Source organism: Lagenorhynchus albirostris, chromosome 9 (genome assembly GCF_949774975.1).
Source record: "Lagenorhynchus albirostris chromosome 9, mLagAlb1.1, whole genome shotgun sequence".
Classification (NCBI taxonomy): domain Eukaryota; kingdom Metazoa; phylum Chordata; class Mammalia; order Artiodactyla; family Delphinidae; genus Lagenorhynchus; species Lagenorhynchus albirostris.
This window is the reverse complement of record NC_083103.1, coordinates 22199307-22227184: the sequence shown is the minus strand read 5'-3', so window position 1 is coordinate 22227184 and position 27878 is coordinate 22199307. Positions and strand designations below refer to the sequence as shown.

At 51.3% G+C, this 27878-nt stretch overlaps 1 protein-coding gene across 10 annotated transcripts in view; it reads left to right on the top strand.

The window, feature by feature from the left end:
- Nucleotides 1-26349, top strand: part of PRR5L (proline rich 5 like) — a 72212-nt gene extending 45863 nt beyond the window's left edge. For 5 of the 10 annotated variants that reach the window (XM_060159389.1, XM_060159388.1, XM_060159380.1 and 2 more), the window contains 7 exons: nucleotides 1983-2032; nucleotides 4362-4456; nucleotides 7182-7273; nucleotides 8361-8495; nucleotides 10965-11105; nucleotides 15288-15414; nucleotides 23763-26349. In XM_060159389.1, the coding sequence (XP_060015372.1) occupies nucleotides 7193-7273; nucleotides 8361-8495; nucleotides 10965-11105; nucleotides 15288-15414; nucleotides 23763-24157 (879 nt within the window). In that variant the 5' untranslated portion in view covers nucleotides 1983-2032; nucleotides 4362-4456; nucleotides 7182-7192 and the 3' untranslated portion in view covers nucleotides 24158-26349. Of the gene's footprint in view, nucleotides 1-1982; nucleotides 2041-4361; nucleotides 4457-7181; nucleotides 7274-8360; nucleotides 8496-10964; nucleotides 11106-15287; nucleotides 15415-23762 lie in introns of all 10 variants that reach the window. The other 5 variants (XM_060159387.1, XM_060159386.1, XM_060159383.1 and 2 more) reach the window with 3 other exon arrangements.
- The last annotated feature ends 1529 nt before the right edge of the window (nucleotides 26350-27878 follow it).

The following is a 27878-nucleotide window of genomic DNA, read 5'->3' as shown; positions in this document are numbered from 1 at the left end:
GAGGAGTCTCTCTTACATTTGTAGGTGCATCTCAGAAACATGAAATTAAGGAGGGTTTGTAGGTGTTCTGGAAGAAGGCTGAGGTGTCCATGTTGGCAGTAGAGGCGGTGACAGAGAACAATGCATGAGGAGTCCTTGCACGGAGTGCCAAGGGGACTCCCTGAGGCCCTCATCTGGGCCAGTGAAAGGGACCCGGGCAGACACTTCAGACCTCAATCGGGATCTTTGCTCAGAACCATTCAGGGGGAGTGACTGCCATCTGGAAACACCTCCACCGTCCATTCCTGCCCAGCTCGGTGGCACAAAGTCCTGACTTGGATCGTTTCAGTTTGGTGCTGTGGTGTTTTCTTGCTGCTGGGATGCGTGTGCTTGGCTAGAAGGTAGAGAACACAGAGTTTCACCTTAAGTACCTGTCTGTTCCATGATTCCTAGTAAAGGAATTGATTTTTTTTTTTTTTCCTTTAACAGAGTTGGTAGACTCCTATAGGATGTCACTCTAACTTTGATTTGGGGTTCCATCTTGAAACTGAATGGTGGCCAATTACTTTTTAAATTAGGTTATAGCTTGTGAATTTTCATAGGATCTATAAACTCTGGTGTATATGTATTAGTCACAGGAATGTGATAGTACCTTTGATCAAATACTTTAATATATTTGATGTAAGTCCATTCATTACTGACTCTCTTTACCTCCCACTCCTTTTGTGAAGATAGCTGGGCTAAAAGAGCAACTCTTGTCATCACTACCCAATTCCACTGATTACTGGGAACATAAAACACTGTGTGTGTTTTTTTGTGTGTGTGTGTGTATTTATAATGGTTAATTATTATAAGAACTTTATGATAATTGCTGTTGTGACGCCGTGTTGTAGATGAGGGACTCAAGACTCAGGGAAATGAAGTCCAAGGTCACACAGCTAGAAAGTCGCTGAGCTGGGACTTGAACCCCTGTCTGATGTCCAGGTTCTTTCTTCTCTGCCATGTATGCTCTCATCATCACCGTAACAGGGTTTAGGGTTTTATAAAGGAGAGTACTAAGAAACGCATTAGGTTTGGGGTAGGATATATACCACTGTGTACCCCCTACCCTATAAGCATAGGCCTTTGCTAATCTAAAGATGTGTGGTGAGTGGGGAGGCATTCTTACTCTCTCAGCTTCTGTGACCTTTGGAGGGGCTGCCCGCGTCATGTGGGACCAGCTGTAGCCTTCTGAGGGAAGGAGGGGTCTGGGTGGGAAGACTTGCTGGAAGGCAGCAAAGCGGAGTGGGCAGAACATGGCTTGTGCAGCTTGGAAGACCAGCTCTGCGTCCTGCGCTCCAGCCTCTCCCCCGACCATCAGTGAAGTCAGGGTAATGGCACCAACTTGACCGGACTGTTGGGAGGGTCAGAATTAGATGAGCTGAAGAATATAAATGCTCTGATACGTGCAAAACACTCAGCAATTGTTAGTTGTAATTGCAAAGGGACTTCCTCTTTCCACAACTTTCCCACGCACATGCTCATTGACGGACCCACACTCACTGCTGCTTAAAATCTTGTGGGCAGTTTCTTTCATGCTAGCGTGAGAGCTTTAGCATTTTTATAAAAAATCATTTTTATGAAACAAATCCATTATTTCTGCATGATTTCCCATTGCCTCCGTGCTCCCTTTTCTGAGTTTTACTCGAAGGGCTTGAAGGACATTGGGTGTCTGCCCTAGTCCTTCCAGAGAATTCAGCCAAGCTTGGGGCAGCCCATTCCCTGGTCGGAGGGACGGGGATGGCACTTGGGTTTGGCTCTCATCTCCTTCTTTTGCTTCGGGCTGTCTCACTGATGCCTCCGGAAGCCTCGGCCTTCCTAGAGGATAGAAGGCTTTTTCAGCCTGGAGGCTTGTGCAGCGCCCGAGTGCCTGGAACCCTGTGCCCTCGCCCACTGGGAGTGGATCTGGGTTTGTCACGCGGTGAAGTAACCCAACTCTTGTGTCCTTTGTTCTCTTTCGGCAGAACCAGCTTCTAGCAAAAGGACTGCTGTTTGTGGAGGAGAAGATTAAGCTGTGTGAAGGCAAGTACAAGGCGGCCCCCATCCAGCGGGCCCCTGACTCAGCCTTTGATGCTCGGACAGCTGGAATGCTTCTGTCCAAGAGAGGCGCGTGCCTCACCCTGGCGGCCCCTTCTCCAGCTAGGGGGCAGCATTTCCACCCGAGTTCGCCACTCCCAGCAATGCAAGTCAGACTGTGTTTTGGGAACTGAGGGGGAATTAGGGTGGCCTCTTTGGAGACCCCTGTTAAGGGGGGTTTTCATGGGATACATGCTGGTGGTCTCCTTTGAAGGGACAACTTATACTGCAGCTCCTGCCACGCTGTTCCCTCTGGTTTGATCCAGGCTATTTCCTATTGGCCTTTGTATAATACTGTTTCTTGAGGTGGTGCATGTCAGGAGGCCAACCCACTTGAGGGACAGGAGGCTAAGCAGGCACCTACTCAATGGGGGGTGATTTACTAAACAAAGAAAAGGGCTTCCCTGGTGGCGCAGTGGTTGAGAGTCCGCCTGCCGATGCAGGGGACGCGGGTTCATGCCCCGGTCCGGGAAGATCCCACATGCCGCGGAGCGGCTGGGCCCGTGAGCCATGGCCGCTGGGCCTGCGCGTCCAGAGCCTGTGCTCCGCAACGGGAGAGGCCAGCACAGTGAGAGGCCCGCGTACCGCAAAAAAAAAAAAAAAAAAAAAAAGTGTGAGTCAAGCTGGCAGGATAGAAAGGCACTGAATGGATCTGGGAGGTGGTCAAAGGCAAGAGTCGGCCGACCCCGTGGCTCCACCAACGGCTAATCTCAGCTCCCACCGATGTGGATCCTGGTGCAGCTCACCACCTACTTCTTGGGTAACTTTTGGCAAGTTTCTCGTTTCTTTGAGCCTTGGTTTTTTAAAATAATTTTTAAAATGATAAAATGGGACTAGGGATCGTAGGGAGTATAAGAAGTATAACTGGCATAGCTCCATACCTGGCACATAGTAGGTAAGCAAACTGGTTCCTTCTTTTTTTTTTTTTTTTTCCTATTCCAGCCTAGAGACCTCCATCTGTAGGTCAAGTTTACTTCTAGATTCAGACTTATCAGGCAGTAGGTCATTCCTTTTTTCTTCCCCTTCCCTGGGAGAGACACTTGTGTCCAGTGAAGTGTCTCCTAGAAAGACAAAGTAGGAAGAAACATGAGAAATGGACACTGCAAGGTCCCAGTGCCCAGCACACAGTGAGTGCTCACCAAACCTTTGGAAAATGAGAGGTTTGAAATTAACCTCTGTCTATTCAAGAACTGACCGAGCCTGCAGCCTTGTTTCCCTCCAATGCAACTACGCTGAGATTTTTTCAACCTTAGAGATACCCAGTAACCCGAGGCCTTATTTTTGAGTGACCGGCTTTGACAAGAGCTTCGTGGCCCTTTTGCGTGTTGGAGTTAGGCTAGTACACCAGTGTGAAAGGTGGCTGCCTGCCCGGTAGTAAGTCGTTTGGAGTTATTCCGTGCTCCTGGAAATGCGGAAGGCCAGCATTATGAAAGAGATGCTGAGCAAAACCAGAGTGTCAAGGACCCTTAAAAGGGAAAGTTGACTGTGTGTCATCCAAGTGACACTTAACATAGCTACGTTCAGAGTGAAAACTCAGGCACAGAGCTAGACGGGATAAACAAAGGGCATCCAAGGTTCTGTGTTTCTGCCCCAAAGCACAACTAGAGAGCAGTGGGCCGGGATATTCTTGCTGGGTCCCTTCTTGTCCTGGGGTCTGGGTGGCAAGGTTCTTTCTGCACAGTGAAGGGGCAGGTGGGAACCTGTAAGGGTCTTTCACATCTTTAACCAGAACATCTCTACTTTTTCATTTTGTGTGTTACAACTCCAAGAAAGATTTTATTTGGATAAAAGGATTCTTTTGCTATAAAATAGAGTTTTGATCCATCTTATCACTGAACAACCTTTACTTTATTGACCTGGCTTGTACACATCCACGCTACCTGACGGCTGCGGAAGGGACAGAGGTAGCCCCTCATTATGTGGTACTCTTTCGTGGACAGAATATGCCTTGTTACTTTCCATAATCTTTTCTAGAGCTTTAGTGACCTTGGCTTTAAAGAAGTTTCTCATACCTCTTCTATACCTCTGGTGATCTAAACTTCTATGGCAACTAGAGGACAGTTTTTATAGGACAGTCATCTAGAACCTCCCATCCAAACCCATTTCATCTTTGCAGGGGGCTAAGGCCTTGACTTGTGGGCTGCTCTTGGAGATGGGGTCACCTCCTTCCTTTAAGTCTTTCTTCCCAGGGCTACCCTGTTTTGTTAGCCTGTGTCTCTCTGATGTTCTTCTCTGAACACTTTCCAAAACCTTCACTCCTCTCTGAGATTTGTAGCAGGTTCCCAGGAGAGGCGCCTTCCTGCTGCCAGGTTGAAGGATGACTTCATTGCTGATGAGTATTCCATCTTGGAGGTGAAGGGGAGTAAGTAGGCACCAGCACTGAACAGCAGGCTTCTCTGTCACTTCCTTCCATTCGGGAGGGCCTCTGCTTGTCTTTCTGATGGAAAACTTAGGATAAGGGCCATCAATAAAGGAGCTGGCATAGCCTTTTCTCCTTTGAGATACACTCTCCAGGTGTTGGAATTCACCTTGGTTTTAGGCACCAGGATGCCCTAACATTTCAGACCATCCTCTTGACTTCCTGACCTCTTCCCTGCAGTGAACTAGCCTACCTTTGAAAAGAGAATGGTGATTGATACATTCATTCAAACATTTATTGATTATCTATTTTTTTTTTTTTTTTGGCTGCGTTGGGTCTTCGTCGCCGTGCGCGGGCTTTCTCTAGTTGCGGCGAGCGGGGGCTACTCTTTGTTGTGGTGCGTGGGCTTCTCATTGCAGTGGCTTCTCTTGTTGCAGAGCATGGAGTCTAGGCGCACAGGCTTCAGTAGTTGTGGCACACGGGCTCAGTAGTTGTGGCTCGCTGGCTCGAGAGTGCAGGCTCAGTAGTTGTGGCGCATGGGTTAAGTTGCTCCATGGCATGTGAGATCTTCCTGGACCAGGGCTCGAACCCATATACCCTGCATTGGCAGGCGGATTCTTAACCACTGTGCCACCAGGGAAGTCCTTGATTATCTACTGTTTACCAGGTACTTTGCTAGGTGCTAGGGACACAGTGGTGAACAAAACTTCATAGGATTTCAGGTCCTCGAGGCCCTCACTACCTGGTAGTGGAGACAGGTATTAATCAAATCACCATCAGATATAAAACCCCAACTGGGACAAGTACTAAGAATACAATCCATAATAGGGGGATTTGGCCAGTGGGGGAGACTTTCTTGTGGAAGTAATGCTGGAGTTGAAAATATTAAGATAAACGGATGTACGTTAGGCAAAGAGAGGAGAGCGAGAACAGTCTAGCCAAAGGAAGTAGAACGTGCAAAGGCCCTGTGGCATGGAGGGGGCATGGTGAGCACGAGGGGCTGAAATAAAAGTCGCATACAAGGGGAATACAGAAGAGGATGGAGACACAGAAGAAGGAAGCAGACTCTCCCCAGCCAGATTGCCTATGCTGTGGTTTCTTTATCTAAGAGCAAAGGAAAGTGTTGGAGCTATAGCTATTAAGTCCTGCTCTGTCCTGTCCCATATTTGGGTTAAAAGGTAACCTCCTTCCACTCACCAGCCCTAGTATCTGCAAAAACCTATGCACTCGGTACTTGCCATTCATTCATTTAAAGATTTCCAAACATTGATTTACTGATGTGTCTGGCTAAGTGCTAGAAATAGAATGGTGAGCAGCACAGACAGGGCCGGGGCCTTCACTCCCATTCTAGTAGAGGAGACAGAGAGAAGTAAATGAGCGATTCCAACAACGTGTAATTAGCATGCGGTGGGGGAAAGGAGAGGGCGCTGTGGATTTGCATTTCTCTCCAGTGTATTTCACTCTGACCTTTCAAAATCTGCACAGCTTTGGCCCTGCTAGCTACTAGTCACGCCCTCGTTCTGTTTTCTCTGCCAGCCACTGCTTTTGTTGTCCGTTAAATTAATAGATGGACAACACTAAATGACTCTTTCAAGATCGGCTCAGTGGAACTCGCCGTGCATTGCCAGACGCATCTCTCAGGGTCTAATCTTGGCTGACCCAGTTTCCCTGCCTCAGCTGAGCAGAGATAGTGCCCAGTCAGCTCTGTTATCTAGGTCATTAAACAGCAGGCATCGTGCAGGCTCTGCTCTGCCAGTGCCTGCCTTTCCTGCAGGTGCAAAGTCCCTCGAACAGCCTTCCGGTGGCGTTGGGTGACCTATGTCCATCTAGCCTGGGGGTGGCGCTTGGCCAGGGCTTGGGCTTCCTGATCCGGGGGATGAGGTAGGCATAGCGTCAGGAGGTGGGTCCCGCGTTTTGCAGGTGACTGTTCAGAGAGTAATGCCCTGCCGGTTACAGTGGGTGGAGGTGATAGTTTCTAAGCCCTCTTTCCATCTCTCTCAAGTGACAGCTCAAATCTAGACTGAAAAGCCAGTGTCTTAGTGATTATGAAAAACAAAATAATTTATAACTGTGCACATGATCTTTCTGGATTGTACGGGCAAGAGCACGGGTTCTGGAATCCCAGCTTGGCCTTCTACCTGTGTGACTTTGAGCCCAGATACCTGGCCTGTCTGAGGTAAAGTGGGGTAATAGCGTCTACTCGTGAGATAGCTTATAGATAAATAATCTAGCACAGGGCCTGATAATGTTGTAACCATTCTCGTGACGATAGCAGTTATGGCGTGCTTTTCAAAATTCAGCTCCCTGTTCTGGATTAAGGGAGAGAAGGCATATTTTCGGTCGAGTTTTCCCATCCAATCCCATGTTTACTGTAGTAACACTTGTGGATTAAAAGTAGGTAATGAGGGACTTCCCTGGTGGTGCAGTGGTTGGGACTCCATGCTCCCAATGCAGGGGGCCCGGGTTTGATCCCCGGTCAGGGAACTAGATCACACGTGCACGCCGCAACTAAGAGTTCGCGTGCTGCAACTAAGAGTTCGTGTGCTGCAACTAAGACCTGATGCAACTAAATAAATATTTATAAAAAAAAAAAAAAGTAGGTAATGAGCTTCCTCTCACGACCATCCCATGCTCCGTCTGACGTGGAACTGTCTCCTGGCCTCTCCTGCAAGTAATGACCAAGGTCTTTTCTTTCTTCCTCCCGTCCCATCTTCTCGCCCTCATGTAGGTGAAAATCGCATGGAGGTTCTGGCTGACGTCTGGGACCACTTCTTCACTGAGACGCTCCCCACCCTGCAGGCAATATTCTATCCAGTTCAGGTCAGTCTTACTGGGGAGCATCCTCCTGCCGGTCTGGGCAGCCTGTCTTATTCCTTGGCCTTTGCCCCCTGGGGCCTGCCAGTGAATGGGGGAAAACCAGGGGATTGGGCGCTGCCTGAGCCGGCTCAGGACCTCGGACATCCTTGGAAGGCCACTCTGTTCTGTATTCAGCATCTAACCTCAAGCAACGAGCAGTGCCTGCAGACGTAGCAATTGGTAGGCGCTCTTCCCTCTTGGTTTTGAGTATGTCTGTATATTCTTGGAGTGGGTTGTTTCTTCTTACTTTTCAGAAGTAGGGAAGGTGGGGCAAGGAGACTTCTTTCCTTTTCTTTCTTTTCTCCACCCCCTTCTTTGAAGCACAATTTTCTGGCACGTTTTCTGTGGCTCCCAAATTGTGGGAAAGGGACAATGTTCCTCACCCCTTGTAAGGGATTCCTGAATACGAGAAGGCCCATGATGTTGCAGAAAGAACTGGGGACCTGGAATCAGTAGCTGGGTTTGGGCAAACTCATTTCCTGTTTCTAGGCACAGCTCTGTTTCATCTCCTGCAGAATGAGGAATTTAGAGTAAAACCGAGTAGCATCTCTTATGCTTCTTATTCTGTGAGCTCAGCTCATTCTACCACATGCGTTGGTTTCCCTCTACCTTCCTGAAGGGGCCAATAGCAGGACTGGTCAGTGCCGGGTCAGAATGGACAGCTTCTCAGGCAGACTGACCAATAAATATGCCTCTCCAAAATGTATGTCTCTGTCACACGCTTATGCTGCTATGTGCTCACGAGCGCTCCTCCCACTGCGGTTAAGGCATCATATCTAATCAGGTTTGTTGAAGTGCAGGCGTGGGCGCTGCAACAATGCAGCCATTAGCAAAGGTAGGAATTACCTTGGACCAGAGGTAAGGGCCCACGTGCTTTGTTTGCTCTGAGTGGTATTTTAAAGGAAGTTGGAATTCTTTTAAATACATGTCAAATATTTAAAAATTGGGAGGTTATGCCTTCAGAGTCCATCTCCCAATTCAGGTTTGCCCCTAACAATTCCAGGAGAAGTGTCTGGCCTGCAGCGCACTGCTCTTTTCATCTCATCCTCAGCTCCACCCTGCACCCCTGCGAGAGGATTTGAAGCATTTATGTGGATGGTTCACTCCCTGTGTCCACAGACTTCTCCCTTCTCTGCAATACTCACTCTTCGGCCAACAGTGGGTCTTAAGAAGACACACCAGGGAGGTAGGGCTGGCAGATTTCGCAAATCAAAATACAGGATGCTGAGTTAAATTTCAGATAAACCATGAATAATGCAGTATTTGGGATATACTTATGCTAAAAAACGATTCAAATTTAACTGGACAGCCTCTGCTTTATTTGGCAGTCCTACTGGAGAGGGGGTGTAGACCTAGGTCCCCCTTAGGACCATTTGGGCAGGGAACTCCAAGGTGCGGATACCCGGATGGGTTTAGAATGGGGGGGGAGGGATCTGAGTGGGCATGGCCCCGTGCAGTCATTGGAGGCCCAAGAGGGGCCCTCTTAGCCTCAGATCCAGGCAGGAGCCCAGGTGCATGAGTCTGAGGGTGGTACTGTCCTGCTTCTCTTGAAAAATTCTAAGAGCTGGCAAGGGTTGCTCTTGCCCCTGTCTGCCCCTCCCCCACACAATTTCCCAAGTGCCACTGCTGGTCCAGACACCCTACTTTGAGAACCCCTGAGTGAGGGACTCTTACCACTGGTAGTGACACCCCCAGAGGTGTCTGTTTGTCCAGCTAGGTCCTTCTCGCTGTGTAAGTGTCTGTGTGAGACCTGCTTCCTCACTGGACGATGTGTTTGCGTGCCCACTGTGTTCAAGGGTGTGGAACTTTGCTTGCCTTTTTCTGTCCTGTAAAGTGAAAGGAGTCCTGGCAATGAAGCGAGGGTACAGATACCTATGAGATAGAAAGTCAGTGCCGAGTGCTGGGATGTGGTGTAAAGAATAGAAACTGTAGGACCTTGAGGAAAGTGGGGGGACTGCTGTCATTGGAGGTGGTTGGGGAAGGCAATCCAGGAGTGGTTAAGCTGAGCCTGTGAAGCATGGGTGGCGTGTATCTCTTGGGACTGGAGGGTAGGGGGATGTGGGGATGGCAAAACCTCTCTTGCCCATGTTTCTGTAAAACCCTAAGGAGTTGCAGGAAGTGCAAAACTTCCTTAAACCTTGGTCAACTTGAGGGATGGGAAGCTATGTCGTCTTTGGGAGGATACCCTAGTGATACCTCACCTCTACCAAGGTGATTTTTGTTGTGCGCTGTATGTATATGTGCAGAGGAGAGTCCAGGAAATGGGCCCTCCTTTCCCTTTCTTGTTTTGGGAACCTTTAGGAGCTCTAAAATCAAATAGTTCAGGTTTGAGATCCAGCTCTATCTTGGGTAAATTGCTGTCACTCTGGGTGTAGGGTTTTTCATCTGTGGAGCGGGTTTAGAGTAGTATCTATCTCAGAGGTGGTCGTGAGGATTAAATGTGCCATTTACATCTAGGATATTGAGAGTCAAGCCTAGCACATGGTCAGAGCTTAGTAAGGGTCACAGCTCTTATGATCATTACTTACTGTTTTCATCCTCTGCCCCCAGCCTACATGGTTGAACAAGTCCCTTTCTTCTACTTTCCCAGTGATTTTTCTTCCTGTGTTTCTTGCATTTGCAGAAGAGTCTAACAGGTCCTGTGTTTCCTTCTTTGCCTGGCACATGATAGGTGAGCAGGTATTGAATGGGTGAAGCTGAGGAAGCAGCCTTGCCTGTAGGGAGGCGCTGTTGACCTTCCGTCTCGTTTCTCCTCATCTTCTTCCTTTCTGACCACTAGCACACCATGGCCCCCACTGTACGTGTCTTGTATCACCTTTGGGTCATCTAGGCAGGTTGAGTCGCACCTTATCTGAAGTATAATTGATTTACAATATTAGTTTACAATGTTGTACAGCATAGTGATTCCATGTTTTTATAGATTATACTCCATTTAAAGTTATTATAAAATATTGGCTATATTCCCTGTGCTGTACAATATATCCTTGTATCTTATTTATTTTATACCTAGTAGTTTGTACCTCTTCATCCCCTACCCCTGTGTTACCCCTGCCCTCTTCCCTCTCCCCACTGGTAACCACTACTTTGTTCTCTGTATCTATGAGTCCGTTTCTGTTTTGCTATATTCATTAGTTTGTTTTATTTTTTAGATTCCACATATAAGTGATAAGGTACAACATTTGTCTTTCTCTGTCTGACTTATTTCACTAAGCGTAATACCCTTCAGTTTCATCCATGTTGTTACAAATGGCAAAATTTCATTCCTTTTTATGGCTGAGTAGTATTCCTTTGTGTGTGTGTGTGCGTGTGTGTGTGTGTGTGTGTGTGTGTATTTATATACACACACCACACCTTCTTTATCCAGCGATCTGTCTATGACATTTAGGTTGTGTTCACATCTTGGCTATTGTAAATAATGCCGCTATGAACATTGGGGTGCATGGATCTTTTCAAATCAGCGAGTCACACCTTATCGTAAATGAAGCTTTTGTTCTGAAGGACGGGGGCCAAGTCTGTGGCTGTTTGACAGCCCCCCGGGCCTTGCAGACACCTCGTTCCCCCCGACCATCCATTTGTTTTGCTGGCCCCCACGTGGTGGGTGGCAGATCCCGCCAGCTCTCACCTCCCGACGCTGCTTCTTCTTCTCTCCTGCCAGGGCCAGGAGCTGACCATCCGCCAGATCTCCCTGCTGGGCTTCCGTGACCTGGTCCTGCTGAAGGTGAAGCTGGATGACTTGCTGCTGCTGGCCCAGCCCCAGCTGCCCTCGTCCATCGTCCAGATGTTGCTCATCCTGCAGGTGAGGCTGGGCGGAGACATCACCGCAGGTGGAGGGGGAAAGGGCCCTGTGGCCAGAGCACCCTGGCTCAGTTTAGTGTCCTTTAGTGTCATCGGTCACGTTCCAGTTCATTTGTCCATTTGCTGTGTGTCCACTGTGCACCGTCAAGGTCACTGGTGCTGTGCTGGGTGCTGGGATCCCGGAGGAAGCCAGAGGAACACTGCCCCGTCCTTCAGGGAGTGGACACCCTTCTCCCCCATCCTGTCATGTCAGGGAGCCTCGTGTTGTAAGTTACGACCAGAACCCACTTCATCCCAGCTCAAGCCAGACCAGGAACCCACAGGAAAGGTCCTCAGGGGCTACAGCCACAAATGAGACCACGTCAGGCCACAAAGCTGCCAGCCTCTCTCCACTTACTGGTCTCTACTCGTATCTGGTCCACCTGGCTTCTCTCTGACCCTGCCTCTCCTGGCCTTCTTGGAGTTGGTCTCTCTCTCTCTCTCTCTCTCTGCAGAGTTGCAGTCAGTGCTTCAGTTTGCGCCGACAAACGTGGCATCCCACGGCTTGCATGTTTCCACCAAGAGATGACCCAGGTGGCTGCCAGCATCTCTTAATCCCAATTCTAGATCAACGATAGGAAGATGAGCTAACCCTGGTTGGTTCCCGGCTATCTGCCAGGCATGGGCCAAGGACTTAAAGCGTGTTACTTTCTGAATCAGATAATCCAAACCTTATGAGCTGGACACTGTTGTTAGTGCCATCTTACAGACGAGGAGACCGAAACCCAGGAAGTTTATGTGTTCGCCTGAGGTCCCGCAGCACGAGGTAGTAAGATTTAGAACCATGTACACTCAGGGGAAAGACTGATTGGCCCAGCTCGGGCTACGTGACTCCCCTTTGCACAATCGGCTAGGACCTTGAATAGGATCACATAGAATAAACATGGCCTCCGTGAGCCCGGTTCTGTGGATAGGGGTGCACAGTTCCAAGAAACAAGGCTTGTGGCCTAAGGACATCCCCAAAAATGTGGCTGCTATGCCTCTCTGACCTCTGTACCAAGTTCAGATGCTGCAGCCTCATCTCTGAGCCCGTCCTCAGGGAAGACAGTTTCATTCTTGGTCAGGCTGGTGAGGTTCCCTGGCTGCCGTCTCGGTAGGGGTGGAACGTCAGGTGTGGAACCCCTGATCTCTCCCTCCCCACCAGCTGCTGTTTTCTTCCGGTTCTCTAGCTGGGCCATCCTTCTGGGCCTTCTCCCCCTTTCCTGAGGTCAGAGAGGAGGAAGGGTTACCTAACAGAACAAGAGGGGGTGTCATTGGCTAGAATACCAGGTCAAGTATTTTTATGAAAAGGAAGGAGAAGGAATGGGGATAGGAAAGCATGCGTATGCAGCTCAGGTCTACGAAGCATAAAATAGGGCTTGGGTCCTGAAGAAGGAGTCTAGAAAAGGAGGCCTCTGGGATTCGGAGAGGAAGATTAGGAAAGGAAAGTTGGGCTTCCACACTTCCATTTCCATTTATATTGTGGGAAGTCGGGCAAGGAAACAGTCTCTGTTTTCCCATTTCACAGATGAGATGGAGGTTCAGAGAGGTTGGCAAACTAACTCAAGGTCACGTGCTGATTTGTAAGAGAGCTGGATTTGTCACCCATTCCTCAGCTCTCGCTCTTTCTACCTTCCCACCTAGCCTCTCCCGGCTACCGCTGCCTCCCCTCCCGCAGCCTCCCAGGGTACTTGGAGACGCCCCATGAGCTTCTGAGGTGGTCTCTTTAACACAGGACATTTGGCCTCATTTCCCCGAGGGCCTCCTGGGACTGGTTCCCTGGTCCATGTTCTTCTACACTCTGGGAGCCAGGAAGCCGGAGGCGGGAGTGTGACAGTGACAAAGGGAGGTTTTTCCCCAGTCCAGGTCCAGCTCCTTGGGTGGCAGGGGCGGCAGCTTCTGGATCTGAATGGAACGTGCAGGTTGTACTACCCTGGGACCATTCCTGCTACAGGAAATTTAGGCCCCAGTAGTTAGAATTGCTCTGCTGTCTCCCTGGGCCCCTACGTCCCACAGCGCCATGAGATCTGGGGCTGGTTTTTCCCTGCCTAACTCATATGGAGAAAAGAGCCATTTCTCAGGCCATCTCTCCCTTTCCCAGTGCTTTTCCAAAAGGTCCCTGAACAAACCCCTCCCTCCCCAGAATATACAAGGGGTTCAAACTACTGCGGGCCATGAACTCCTGTCCTTAGGCTGTCCAGGAAGAGGCTGAGCCAGAGATCTTGACCACTGTGGAGATCCGGTTCCCCCTGGCAGTGGCAGACAGGTCTGAGACCATCCTAGAATGGTCCCTTCCTAGGGGACCCGCCAAGCCAAGCAGGAGTGCTCCCTGCCGGGCCGGCCCCCAGGGCCCCCAGTCTCAGCAGGGCCCCGTGCTTGGTTTAATTGTCTCCTGGCGCCATCGGGAAACTCTTTAACAAGTTTTGAACCAGGAACCCCACGTTTTCCTCTTGCACTGGGCCTTGCAGATACGTAGCCCGTCCAGCGGCCGGGCCAAGGGCTGAGGGCAGCTCCCTCCTAGAGGGCTGTGTGCAAGTCAAGTTCTCAGCCCAGGGAGAGAACCATCCAGCTCCGGATCAGTGCGTTTGTTAGTTAAGCATTTTCTTCCCACCTCCTTCCTCTTTTCCTTATTCTGTCATCCCTCTCTGTTTAGTGCTTAGGAATTGTAGAGGGGGAGAGGCTTAGATGAGAAATATCAAGGCATTAAAAAAATGAGGAAAAAAAGTTTCCTCAGCTCTGAAACCCAACCAAGGTGGTTTTGGGGCTGAAACTGGTCCACTTTTGAGGCCGGGGGTGGGTCTCTGGGAGCATGAATAAGGCTCCCCGCGCCCTTCTGTTGCCTGGAGGATCCCCTTCCATTTGGGCAGATTTGTGTGTGAAGCATCTTATTTCCACTGCTGGCCTTTCCCAATGCTTCAGCTCCTGCTAAGCAGTATTGGAACCTGGGGGCGTGAAAAACCACCAAGTCGTCTCCCCATCATCACCCACTTCAAGCGCCAGGCAGCCCCACTTGCATTTTCTCTTCATTTCTTTTCCAGGCCCTTCCCAGCCCTAACTCCCAAGTCTTCTGCATCACAGCCCCTCCTCAGCCTCCTCTGTGTTTCCTTAAGCTTCCCCCTCCCTCCCACTGCCCCCAGCCACCTCCTTCGCACGGTGATGGAGCTGACGAGGGACCACGTCAGCCAGTTTCCTTGGGGGCTTCTTACCCCTCACCCAGCGATCTCCAGCCTGTAGGACTGGCCCTTCCCCCTTCATGGCCCAGCCTCCAAAACTCCAGTGCAGTGGAGAGTTTTCACTTTTCAAGTGAGGGTGACGTAAAATCTATTCCGCGTTGAGAATTTGATGGGACCACCCTTTGGGCTGAGCAAAGCCCCCGCAGAGCCTTGTCTCTGCTCCCCTGCAGCCCCTCAGCATGACCACCTGGCTTCCAGGGCTTTCCAGTGAGCAATTGAATTCCCTTGGAGTCTGCTGGTTTTCTAGAAAACCTTGGTGACCTTCTGGCTCCTTTTAGCTCTGAGGACTCCTGTCGCGCTGGGCTTTTGAACTGATCCTTCATCTTGGTGCTAAATGTGTGTCTAGTTCCACAGTGACACCCCCTTTCTTCTACTGTTCTGGACTTCTCCAAATTCTGTTCCCCTTTCTTTTCGAGCTAATTAACAAGGGGCAGTAAGACGGGCTTGGAGCCAGACAGCTTGTGTTCCGGTCCCAGGTTTTTGCCGCTGTCCAGCTGTGTCTCCCTGGGCAAGTTACATGAGCTTTCTGGGTCTTACTTTCCTCATGTGTATAAGGCAGATGATGAGGGCTGTTGGGAGGCCTCTGTGCTCTGAGACACGTGAAGTGCTTATATAAAGCGCCTGTGTGCCAGGTGTGAAACAGTCATTGTGACAGTGCGGGTGAGAGTGCTACGGTTGGAACCACTCAGACCTCAGCCCTGGAGCTGGGGTGGGGACAGTTCCCACGGGCCCCGCATCGGGGTGGGATCCAACCACAGAGGCCACGGTGCTCTCCGTGCGCCGTGCCGATCACCGCCACCCATGACAAGGGCCTGAGGCTTCAGTCCTGGCTGTCCTTCCTTTCAGCCACAAGGATGCGGCCTGCCTTGAATAGAGTAGGAGGGCAGTCGGACTTTGACTGACCTTTGTCTCTCTTGGGTGTTTATTTCCAGAGTGTCCACGAGCCCACAGGCCCAAGCGAGGGTTATTTGCAGCTGGAGGAGCTGGTGAAGCAGGTCGTTTCTCCTTTCCTCGGCATCAGCGAGGACCGCAGCGTCTCAGGCCCCACGTACACACTGGGTAAGGGGCACGGCTCTCAAGCTGCCAGGAGCCTCCGTGGCAATGATACCAGCTGTGTTTTACCGAGCCCCGATTATACCCCAAGCCCTTTGCTTCCCATGTGGGTCGTGCAAATCTCTGCACGTCCATCGCTCGTGTTTCCCGCTGGCCTGTGTCTCGGTAACCTCCCCTCTTGGCAGTTCCTCCCAAGGCACTGTTACCGTACCTCCGTGGCGGCGCTCGTTTGATCCGCATCTTCGATCGGTGGCTTTGATCTTTTTCGGTGTCTGCGATGTTAATTCTCCTGTATCTCATACCAGAAACAGCCTTACTGCACCCCATCCCCCCATGAGTGGAAAAACCACCAGTGATGAATTTCCCTTTGAAAGCAGCTCAGAATGTGAAGCCAGCTCATTGTGTGTGTGGCTGGAGGTACAGCTGCTGGCTGCCCACTACATTTCTATAGTTACCACCGGGGCCTTCACACCAAGGACAGGGGCTCCTGGACTGGGGGACAGATCCCGTTGTGGCCTTTTTCAGTGACTGTAAAGCTAGCATTCAGGCTCTGTACTAGTCACCCTGGCGAATCTAGAGATGAATTGGGTCTGTTCCTTCTCTCAGGGAGACCACGGCCTAGATGGGAAAATAGCTATAGAATATCATAAAAGATATGGCTCAGTTCCCCTCTGAAATGAAAATGCCCCAAATGCATGAACTTCGGGTTTGTGGTTCTATCTCCAGCATCCAGGATGGTGCCTGACACACGGTAGGCACTCAAAAACTTATATTTGTTAGATGGATGGGCGGCGTCTGTACCTGGGGCTGGGGTGACCAGCACCCACAGACAGGTGCAGAGGCGGAAAGGGATTCCCCAAATTTGGAACCTTTTGCCCCCTCTTCTTGCTTGCATGGAGACCTAGCTGAGCTTCAAAGAAAAGGGGGGAGGAGCAGCCTCCAGCAGGCTTCCCGCCCCTTCCTGGGCCTCAGGACTGCAGAGAAAGGCAGGGCCGGCCACAGTTTTCAGGCCCCGTTTATGCTTCTCTGGAGACACCAGTATAACCACAGCCACCACAGATCCGAGGGTGCTGGCCCGAGCCTGGTCCTCCACACTCCCTCCTTCTCTGCCTCCCTCCCTCATTCCACCCGGCTGAAGGAAAACAGTCCCCTGCCCTCCCCGTGAGGAGGCCTGGGCGCCACCTTCCGGCTTTGGCCCAGCAACTGGCCCCCCGAGTTTTTGGGGCAGGTGTCAAGATGTCAGCGGGTTAGCCAGGCCATGGCACGGACCCCACCATCCTCTGGGCCTAGAGCCGGGAACAAGAATAGATTTGGAAGTTTGTTCGGTGAGGACTTGCTCTAAGAAGGGATACCTTCAACTTTTCAGCTATAATAAGACTAAAACATACTTTCATCAAATTATAAACCAAAGGCCTGAGGTTTTATTCTTATACCAAGGACAATCCTTTTCTCTGGGGCGTTGTCACAGTAGGGGCAGAGAGGGAAGGAAATGACCTTCTTTTGATTATTTTTTTATTATATTATTGTTTCAGCAAATGTGTACTGAGACCCTGTCCCTGGCACCTTGTGAGGTGCTGCAGGTTTATCTGTGACAAAACTGACCCATCCCTGCCCTCTGGGATGCAGGGTCTGGTGAGGAAGTCACAAGCAATAGACGATGACTCATCAGTGTACGAGTGCTCTGAGTGGGGAAGTCCAGGGCCCACGGCAGGAGGACTTCACCGGGACTGGGAAATCAGGGAGGACTCCCTGGAGGAAGTGGTATCTGCAGTGGGACCTGGAGGATGAATATAAGTTAGCTGAGTAAACGAGAAAGGAAGACTGTCCCGGGCAAAGGGAAGGATCTTTGGGAGGGTTTTGGAGTTGGGGGGAGGAGGGCGGGGAGCAGGAGGGTGAAGCATTGGAGGAACTGAGAGGGCCTTAGAGTTTTAGCGTGGCTGATGGCAGGGAAAGCCCCGGGACATAGACCACATCCTGGGCACTGTGCGGGTGGGCTGGATACCACCTTCCCACGCACAGGGGAGGTGAATGAAGGTCAAGGTCGCTTGGCTATTGGAGACAGGCTTCCAAAGCCCGGAGCTGTTTGCCCTTTACCAGCTTTTCCCCACACTCCACCCACACCCCACCCACCCCGTCAACTCCTAGGAGGTGACTGATTTCACTGAGGGACAGCGGAGGAGCTGGTCTTTCCCTCTCAGTTGTCGACTGAAAAAAATATACAACCTGAAAGTTGAGAATTATGTTTTATTCGAGGGACACACTGAGGACTTAAGTGCAGAAGACAGCTTCTCAGAGAGCTCTGAGGGACTGTTCCAATGAGGTAAGGGAGGAGCCAGGATATGCAGAAGTTTTTGCAACAAAGATCAGGTAGTCGGAACATTGAGAGAATACTGTTAAAGAAAAATAGACGTCTCAAGTCAGTGAATTTTGTGCTTTTCTGCATATGGGAAGATGCAAGAGTCTGGGCTCATTGAAATCATTCCTTTGATACCCACCTTAACTCTCTAGGGCCAGTATCCTGCTCTTCTCCATCCTGAATCCCCTCAGGGGGCAGCTTCTGTGGCTGAGGGCTTGATGGCCACAACTCCTTTGTTTACTGACACGGCAGCCGACATTCTTTGTCCACACACTCCTTAGCCCAAGAGGTGTCCGAGACCGACATGTCATCCCAAACCCCTGGATACCAAAAAGCTAACACGGCCACGAAGGTGCCCTTCCTTATCGAGGACACCCCTTTCTAGATAAAGAGAGGAGTCTCTGGGCCTCAGTCTTCCCCTCAGTCGATTGGAGGCAATGACATTTCTCCTGCCTGTGGAAAAGGCAGCTGCCTGTTATGACGGCCGGCCGAGGTAAAGACTGAGGAGATGGAGCGGACATGAGAGATCCCTGGACCCTCGGGAGGGCTTTGCCACGGCCGCTCTGGGCCTGACTCGGTGGGAGGGGTCAAGGGCAGCTGGGACCGTCATCTCCAAAGCCACCCCTTATCAAATGCTCGTCACCTTCCAGGCCCTGAGCAAGGGCTTGGCATGCCCGCTGCGAGGGCGCCTGCTGTCATGACCTCAGACTCAGCGTTGGTAAGAAACGCCCCCCGGGTCACATGGGGTAGGTGACCAGAGCCAGAGAAGTGGTTTTCCAGGGGGCTCCCCACTGCACCCACGTGCCCACACGGGTTGATCTGGGGACTCAAGGGCAGGCCCTCTTCCTACTGGCCAGGCCGATGGGTCTGAGAGTTAAGCCTCACCCTGCAGATGTGCAAGGCTCGCTTCAGAGAGAAAAGATGAGTCCAAGGCCGTGATGGAGTGAGAGTGTGTGTGTGTGTGTGTGTGTGTGTCCTCCCTGCCGAAGCTGTCACTTTTCTCGGGCAGACGGAGTGTGGGGAAGAGGAGGAAGATAATGAAATCTTAAAAAAACCCAAGAAAACAAAAAAATCCAGGCTGCTTTGTCAGAGGTCAGGCCCGTGTTTCTACCTTTCTGGTTTCCCAAGTTTGCAGGCCGCTGCCCTGGCCTGGGTAGTGCGCAGTGTCTCCCACATGGAAGCCTGGCCTCCCACCCATGTATCCCCATTGTGTCCTCCCTCGGGGGAGGGCCCTTTTCCTCAACATACTGTAACTCGTCCCCGTGCCCAGTAGGCATTCATGGGCTTTCAGGTGCTGGGGCCTGAAGAGGGACCCCCACCGTGGACGTGGTGGGCAGGGATCACAATGCCTGCCTCATGGGGGCCACTCCAGTGGGGCCCGGCCGGCGAGCCTGGGAGATCAAAGGCCTGGGAACTGAGTCCCCAAGAAAGGACCGCCTCCTCCAGGCTTTGCTTCTCTCTGGGGAGTTGAAAGGAGCTGCCACGTCTGGCTCCGGAGCAGAGGGATGAATGCCAGGGCTCAGCGGGGCGCCTGGGGAGTGAGGGGGGAACAAAGGCTCCCCTCACCATACCCCATGTGACAGGCGGGAGGAGGCCTGGAAGTGGGTACAGGAGGTGGCAGGGCCCAGCCCCTCTCCCTGCTCCAAGGGCCCCCTTGCAGGGGAGGGACCAGTTTTTAGGCCCCAGGGGAGGTCCACAGCTTAGTCAGTCCCTTAATGGAAATTTCCTTCTCTGAGTGGCAGGGCCCAGCTTTCCCTGATACAGATGAGAAAAAGAGGGAAAAGAGAGCAAGCAGTCACGGTGTGGGGAGGCCACTGTCAGCTCCAGGTCTGCTCTTCAGTTTTAAGGCCTCCCAGGGGGCCCTAGCGGGGTCTGACCTCGCCAGGACACAGCTTGGCGTATACTTGTCCTGGGGTTGGCTCTGGAATCCAGTGGGAGCTTCGTAAGGACACACTGTCTGCCCAGGGGACTCACACAGCCCAGCGGCCCCTGTGGTCTCGGCTGTGCCCACACTCAGTCTTGGGAGCCAACACATTCCACCCAGAATGCAGGAGGAAGAGCTGGAGGCCTCTCAGTCAGCGTCAGGCAACAGCCCTAAGGAGAGAGGTGAGGCCAGCCGCAGGAGCGGGGCCCTGGAAACCACAAGGGCTGGGCTTCAGCTGTGTGCCCTGGAGTAAGTTACTTAACGTCTCTGAGCTGCAGAGGGCCGAGCACAGAGGAGGAAGGAGACTCCCTGTCTCAGGGCAGGGCCCAGGCAGAGCTGCCACCTGCTGTATTATGGGCCCCAGATAGAATGGCCTGGGGCCTGTGGAATCACCCCAGGTGAGGAGTTGTATGTGCCTCCCCTTCCCTTCTCTGGACCCCAAACCACATTCTGGCCCTTACCATGGTGTGTGGTCATGGCCTGATTATTTGTTGGTCTCCCCCTTAGACCGGGAGCTCGTTGCATGTGGCTCACCTGTATCCCAGGCCTGGCATAGACCTCTCCTCCGAGGGAGGGGATAAATGAACCACCAGCTGGGGTGCAGGCTGTCCATCCCTCTCAAAGGAGCAGGCCCATCTAGAGCGACCCCTCTTCACGACTCCTCCTCTGAATCCCGAGAGTGCTCTGTCTGTAGCCCTGCCCTGCCATTTGACACTGATTTGTGTGCAGGCCTCCCAGAGGTCAGGAGCAAGGGCTGTGCTGTCAGCCTTGGGTTTGAATCCCGGTTTCATCACTAATCGTGACTGTAAAATGATATAGCATCTCAACCTCAGGTTCCTTTTCTGCAAAATAGTTAGCAGGAGATCATGTCAGTGAAGCTTCTCCTTTTTTGATACAGTGCAGAGTAGAGGCTCAGTTAACGATTGCACCTGAGACTCTACCCCTCTCCAACGCACGTACCCGCTGCGCTCCAGGCCCTGTGCAGGCCCCATATCAGATTCACATTTCCCTTGCTCTCAGCAGTGCGCACAGCATCTTGCACAAAGTTCAAGATGTGTTTGCTGAAAGAGGGGGCAGATGTCATGGGGACCCCTTCCTCCAGGCTGGCCGCCCTCCCTCTGGCTCCATCTCTCCGCAGCAGCCCAAGTGGCCTGTCTTGTCAGTTTGCTGCCTGTTGAACCCTCCAGGGCCTTTGGGGTGCTGAACTAACGGTGTCAGAGATGGACAATGCCCAAGCCCCCATCTGAGACACCTTGCTAGTTCGTTCTACTATGGAAATCATCAAACGAATTCTTTCCCCCAGAGCTTCTGTGTGTGTCCACCATGCACATCTGTCCCCCAGGCCCTCACCTCATCCCATGTCCTGGGCCTGGGCTCTGTCCTACCTCTTTCCTCTTCCTGGATCTGCACGTAGTCAATGCTCACCGAACAGTCCAGCCCAGTCTCCTGCCAGGCTGGTTGTAGGGCCACAACCTGGGTCTTGCCACTGCCAACCTAGAGTGTGCTTGCTTTTAAGAGCAGCAGGAGAGAAATGAATTGTTTTCGAGGGCATTTTGTAATGGATGGTTCTTTAATGAGGTCCCTGCTTCTCTGAACTCTTCCGGTGCTCCTGCTTTATAGTTACCGATTTCTGTGATCATAAAAGTAATACATGGTTATTGTAAAAACGTGGGAACATTATAGAAATGTGCGGGTTGGCATGTACAAGCGCCCATGCTTGAGAGGACCTCTGCCGACGTCTGGCATCGATTCTTCTGTCCTGGTGGCTCCTTGGCATTCTGTCTCCTATTCATTCTTCCCCAGAGAAGGGGCTGATGACGCAGCCTCTGTCTGGCACTACTGGAGGCCGTGTTTGCTGTTACCTGAATTCAGAGGGTGGGCCGGCTCAAGCGCAGCGGCAGAGCCCTGAGAGGCAGTGGTGTGTAGTGGGGAGCGTCTGCCATTTAGAGCCTCAGAGGGCTGGGCCAAGTCTCAGTCTTCCTCCTCCGAGCAATGGGGATGATGAGAGCCGTCCTAGTGTTTCAGAGGGAGACTGGGATTCAACAGTGAGACGGCAGATGGGAACACTCTCAGTAAGCTCTAAATTCTATGTATTATTGTTTGGTTTTGAGAAATATCAGTTATTGCTATTAGCACCAAACAGCTCCCCTGGGGCTCTGAGCCAGTAGTCTTGGTGAACTTAGTCCTAAGGGTTAGCATTTCATTCTTTTGTCATTGTTTATACCTATGTGCGTGTGTATATGTGTATATATATATATATATGTATATGTATACATATAGACACATGTATGTATATGCATATGCACATATACGTAAATACATATGTGCATATATGGACATGGAAAATCGTCCAGTGCTGGGAACTGCTGAGAGCTTTGCAGAGGGACATGGCCGCCTCACTGCAATGCCCATCTAGGAGCACATGCTGAGAGCACGTATCAGGGCCTCCAGATCCATGGGAAGAGCTGACACTCAGCTAGAGCAGCATGGGCCGAGTGTCCCCAAGGCCAGCGTGTGACCAGTGAGCGCTGTCTGCTCTCCCTTTAGAGACTAGTTTTCCCCCTCCCCCTCTGTGATCCTGTCAGGGGTGCTGGGAGTACCAGCGCAGTCAACCCTTCTTCATTTCTCCCCACGGCATCCCCTGCTGAGAGAGGGATGTGTTAGGGGTCTTTGGGGTCTCAGGGATGAGGGAGCTGGGGAAAGCAGCGACACATGCAACGAGGTGGGTGGTTGGAAGGCTGGGAGACGTGTGCACTGGCAGGAAGAGGGCCAAAGGAAAGGAGAAAAGGCTTTGAACAGAACCTGCCGTTCCTCAGCCCTCCATCCTCACCTCCTCTGCCTCGCTGGGGTCTTTCATCCAGTTCGTGATGCAGACACAGTGCCTGAGTGGGAGAAGAGGACAGTGCCTGCAGAGGAGGCTTCCCTGGGACCTTGGGGATGCAGGCTTACCCTGGTCCCTACTCCGGCCACACTGTAGGTCTCTGGACTGGCCTGGTCCTTGTGAAGGCAGGAGATGAGAGGCCCTCGGAACTGGGTGTTGCTGGTACACGTGCTTCCTCCTGTGGATTCTTCTCCCTGGATTTGAACCCCATGTACTTGGCTTGTCCTTCCCACGAGATGCTCAGTCTCACTATGTGTACTTTGTGTGGGCAGCTTGCAAGAGTGAGGTCTGGAGTGAGACAGACCTTGTTTGCATCCCAGCTTTACTACGTTCTCTCCGTGTGAGCGTAGGCTTGTTACTACCTCTCTGATATTCATATTGTCTCCCACTTTACAGATGAGAAAATGATCATAACTTAGGTTCAGTTTAAGGAGGATTCAAAAGACAAAAGCATGTTGAGGTTGAGCATATTTTCTAGAGTGTGGTGAGAATTCAAGAAGCAGCAGTTTTATAATAATTCCTGTCCAGCCTTCTCTCTGTCTTCCTCAGTGGGGCCAGCCACAGAGCGTCATCCATTCTCTGGTGCTGTGAAAGGCTGGTTGACTCCAGAGTATTGACTTGAACAGAACACGGGTCTCAGACCACTGACCTGCTGGGAGCGTCGATAGTCCAGCTTCAGGACGATCTGGAGGACGTCCCACTGCCCTCGCTTTGATAGCTGAGCTCCCCCCAGTAACCTGTTCCTCCAGACCTAAGCTTATGAGGCCTTTTCCACTTCCTCTGTTGACACTGCAGAGAGCACATCATGCTGAATAGAGCCGAGGGCCTCTTTTGGCAGCTGGTCCAGCCAGTGCCCGGGTCTTCAGAGGAGACTGGTTGAAAGGGAATTGAGGGCAAATCCCATGAAGCTCGGGCAGCAGTGGGGAAAGCGGGGGGAGACTCCCTTGGACCTAATCAACCATGGAAAGTCCTTTGGTGACCCCTACTGTGGGGGGCATATCAGGCATAAACAAGTAAAGATACAACAGAAGCCTTTAGACATAGCCAAGTTCTTCCCTTACGTTTTAGGGCTTCATCTAAAGCTCTCTCTGAAGGTGGTGCCACCGCCTCCCTCGTCCCCCAAATTCATTAGGAGTTTTTGACTCCCACTAACCCCTCTGCAATCACAACCTTTGCTGGTCTTTCTCTTGCAGCCAGGCGCCACTCCAGGGCCCGGCCCAAGGTCACGCTCTTGAGCTACGCCTCCCCGATGACTGCCGTCAGCCGGCCCCTGAACGAGATGGCCCTGACCCCTCTGACGGAGCAAGAGGGCGAGGCCTACCTAGAGAAGTGTGGCAGTGTCCGGCGACACACGGTGGCCAATGCCCACTCGGACATCCAGCTGCTGGCCATGGCCACCAGGATGCACTCGGGCTTAGGGGAGGAGCCTGGCGGCGAGGACAAGTGCCTGCTTCTGCCACCCAGCTTCCCGCCACCCCACCGGCAGTGCTCCAGTGAGCCCAACATCACTGATGGCCCCGATGAGCCGGAGCAGGTGGCAGCGGGCAGCCAGGAGGACTCAGAGCTGAACTGTTCATCCCTCAGCTGAATGCCCGCCTCTGGGACCTCCCAGCTCCTGCCTGGCCACCAGGATGAGGGCAGCTTCATCTGCGAGGACCACCGAGGGGAGCTCTTCCTTTGGGCAATGCTGCCTTATGCCTTTCCAGGTACAGGCTAGTGTGAGCGCCCTTGGGAAAATCCCCGTCGTGAGCCTTTCCATTTTCATGACTGTGACCACCTACCTCTTGGCGGCCACACAGATCCAACTGCCTAATGTTCACCTTCTGACTTTCAGCCTTGCCTGCCTGACTCAACTCAAATCCTCCTCTCTGGGCTTTTCCCCTCAGATATTGGACTATCTGATCCTCCCAGCCCTATATTGCAGTGCCCCTGGCGTTCCCTATAGCAGGAAGTCGTCCGACCCACACACACAGCCAGCAAGGATGTGTTGGCGTGTGGATTTCCCCTTGAGGGTCCTTGTGATACAGAGGCCGATGGGTGAAAAGAGGCAATAGAGAGGTACCTCTTCTCTCCGTCTTGTGTGGAGTAAAAGTAGACTGCAGCCCCTCCCAAGCCTGACTCTGGGAATGCAGCTTTCATTTCAGCTTCAGAATTACTGGGAAAGAGTGGCCCCACCGGTGGGTGAGGGTCCATCCTCACCTATATCCAGACCCTATGTGCTGCCCTTGGCTTTTGGCCCAGGAGGGCCACAGTGCTGGAGGAACCCTGTCTTTGATTAAGCCTCAGCATTTCCCTCTCAGGCTTCCTCCACGACTCAAGGAACTAACCTTCCCGGTGGAGTAGCTGGTGCCTCCCTCCCTGTCTCATTTCAGAAACGACCCTTTTCCTATTGTGGGTGTGGGGCCAGCTGATACCAACCAACCAGTCTGTTCCTGGATTTGACTTGAATTTTTTAAATGTGCATCGTTTCAAAAATAAATTGCTTGCAAGTATTTGCACGTAGGCTCTTGCACTGCTCATTTCCAATGGGGTGTGTCTTCAAACTGAAAAACAGCAAACCCCCTAAGAAAGGAGACTGGAAGTGGTCCAGGGTGAAAGTGATCCGTGGTGGGCAGGGCTTAGAGGCCGCAGAGCTCTGGAAGCAGCTGGACTTGAATCCAGTGTGGCCTGTGTTTGTGAGTGTTGTGGTTTATAGGAAAAGTTGCATTGAGATAGAGAGACTCAGCTTGTCTCATGAGCTGAGAGTTCTAGCAAATGGGATGTCTCAGCGCTCTACAGTGCAGGGAGCTGGGAAAGATGTGGGCAGGACCTTTTGGAGAGATGTCCATTCCCTGTGATTAAAGAAGTGCCTGGAATGTATAACCTGTGGGGCCTTGACATGTTTTGGGGGGCAGCGGGCTTTGGTACTGTGCTATATATATCCTCAGCACTCCTCCCTCCATCCAGGTCTGGGCTTTTTATCTCCGTTGACCTCCCTGTTCTTTTTGTATTTGCCTGTTGGCCCCGCTGATAACAGCTCCAGAAAAAAGAGGAGGCCCCTGGGCCCTTCTGGCACCTTCTAGGTATCCTGTTAATCTTTGGAAACTTTGTTTATGAAATGTCAGAGACATGAGCCAGTTTGGCTTCCAATATGGCAGGAGGTGGCCGGGAGAGAATGAGGACAGTTTAAGCTGCCAACAGAGGAGGAAAGCTTCTAAGCTCATCTAAGCCTTGACAGCATTTCCCTTCTGGGTGAAGATTTGAAATATGACCAGAGGCATGCTTTTGATGGCTTTTGATTTGGAAATTTTGTTTAAAAAGTTGTTTTGTTTTCAGCCTTTTAAGAGATTGATGGAAGAGAAATGTCCAAAGGAGATCTTCTGAGAATTTCAAACAAAAAATAATCTGTGTATGCGTTGGATAAAGTCCACAAATTCACTAACAGGTATCAGTAGGTAACCACATGATGATTTATTTTAACTGATGGCTTCTGTCCTTATTGGTACACTTAGCACTTGGGACTAGTATTTATTGATCCAGGCAAAGTAATTAATCATGCTTGGGTTTGCTTTTTTAGTTTACAACCTGAATGATATATATGTCTTTAAATGCTTTTTCCACACACTAAATGCCCCTGATGGGGACATCAGTCATCAGTTAAATATGTAAGCTCTTAGGCCGAGAATGGGAGTGTCAGTACAGACCCAGTGTACTTAATTGCTAATGAATGTTAGCCAGTTTACAACTTTACCTTTGATGTACACACCTGATATTTGTACAGTATTTCGCACTGTACATATAAAAATTGTGCTGATTGGGCTTCCCTGGTGGCGCAGTGGTGGAGAGTTCGCCTGCCGATGCAGGGGACACGGGTTCGTGCCCCGGTTTGGGAAGATCCCACATGCCGCGGAGCGGCTGGGCCCGTGAGCCATGGCCACTGAGCCTGCGCTTCCGGAGCCTGTGCTCCGCAATGGGAGAGACCACAACAGTGAGAGGCCCGCATACCGCAAAAAAAAAAAAAAAAAAAAAAAAAAAAAAAATTGTGCTGATGTCTATGAGCATTCTAGCCATCAGAGCTATTGCAAGAGCGACAACCGTAGTGTTGTTTTTTGTTTTTTGTTTTTATTTTATATTATTTTTGGCTGCATTGGACCTTTGTAGTTGCGTGCAGGCTTTCTCTAGTTTTGGCGAGCCGGGGCTACTCTTCGTTGTGGTGTGCGGGCTTCTCATTGTGGTGGCTTCTCTTGTTGTGGAGCACGGGCTCTAGGTGCGCCGGTTTCAACAGTTGTGGCACGCGGGCTCAGTAGCTGTGGCGCACGGGCTTAGTTGCTGCGCGGCATGTGGGATCTTCCCGGACCAGGGCTTGAACCCGTGTCCCCTGCATCGGCAGGCGGATTCTCAACCACTGCGCCACCAGGGAAGTCCCACCGTAGTGTTTTTAACCACTTTTTCTCCCCTTTTTGTTATTTAAGCTAGGATCTTCCGGTGGCTGAGGTTTAATGACAGGAAATGATCATGACTCTTAAACTCCGAGTGGGCTCGAAACCAAAAACCTTTCATGCTGTCCGTTTCCAAAATGGATTCAATAAACGTCATTTTGTACATGCCGCCCTGTTCCCAGGCTGCGTGTCTTGATTGAATTTGCAAGCGCAGAGCGTCCGTTAGATCTTTTCTGCCTCCTGTCCTCACACTCCCTGTGTGAGGAGCCTGCCTTCCCTGGCGCCATGTTCCGTTTCCTGTTGCCCCCACCCCAGGGTTAGGCAGCAGCCTGACCTCAGCCAGTCTCCCCTGGGCTTGGCTTGCCATCCTTGTCTGGATTGGCAAGTCATTTCCTGGAGGAACAGCCTGTCTGCAGAAGAGCTTGGAAAACACCGAACAAAGTCGGAGAAGGCAAGGCCTCTTCTGAAGCCAGCTTGGTCTCTTTCCTGAGTGTTTGACCTGGAGGGGGCACTTACCGTATTTACTTGTAAACCATCTCCTCATATATGCCCCTTCGGTTCTGTTGGGCAGAGGCTATTTATTTATTTTTAAAATTTTTATTGGAGTATAGTTGATTTACAATGTTGTGTTAGTTTCAGGTGTACAGCAAAGTGAATCAGTTCTACATATACATATATCCCGCAGAGGCAATTTATAATATTTTGCTCTCCACATATATTGGGCTAGCCAAAAAGTTCATTCAGGTTTTTCCATGCGAGCCGATGGAAAACCCGATCGAACTTTTTGGCCAATCCAGTATTTTCCTGGGAGGGCTGCAGCAGTGTTGGCTTGAGACCCCTGAAGGCTTTGTAACAGGCTTCAGAGAGGCGTGACCTGAACTGACTGAAGAT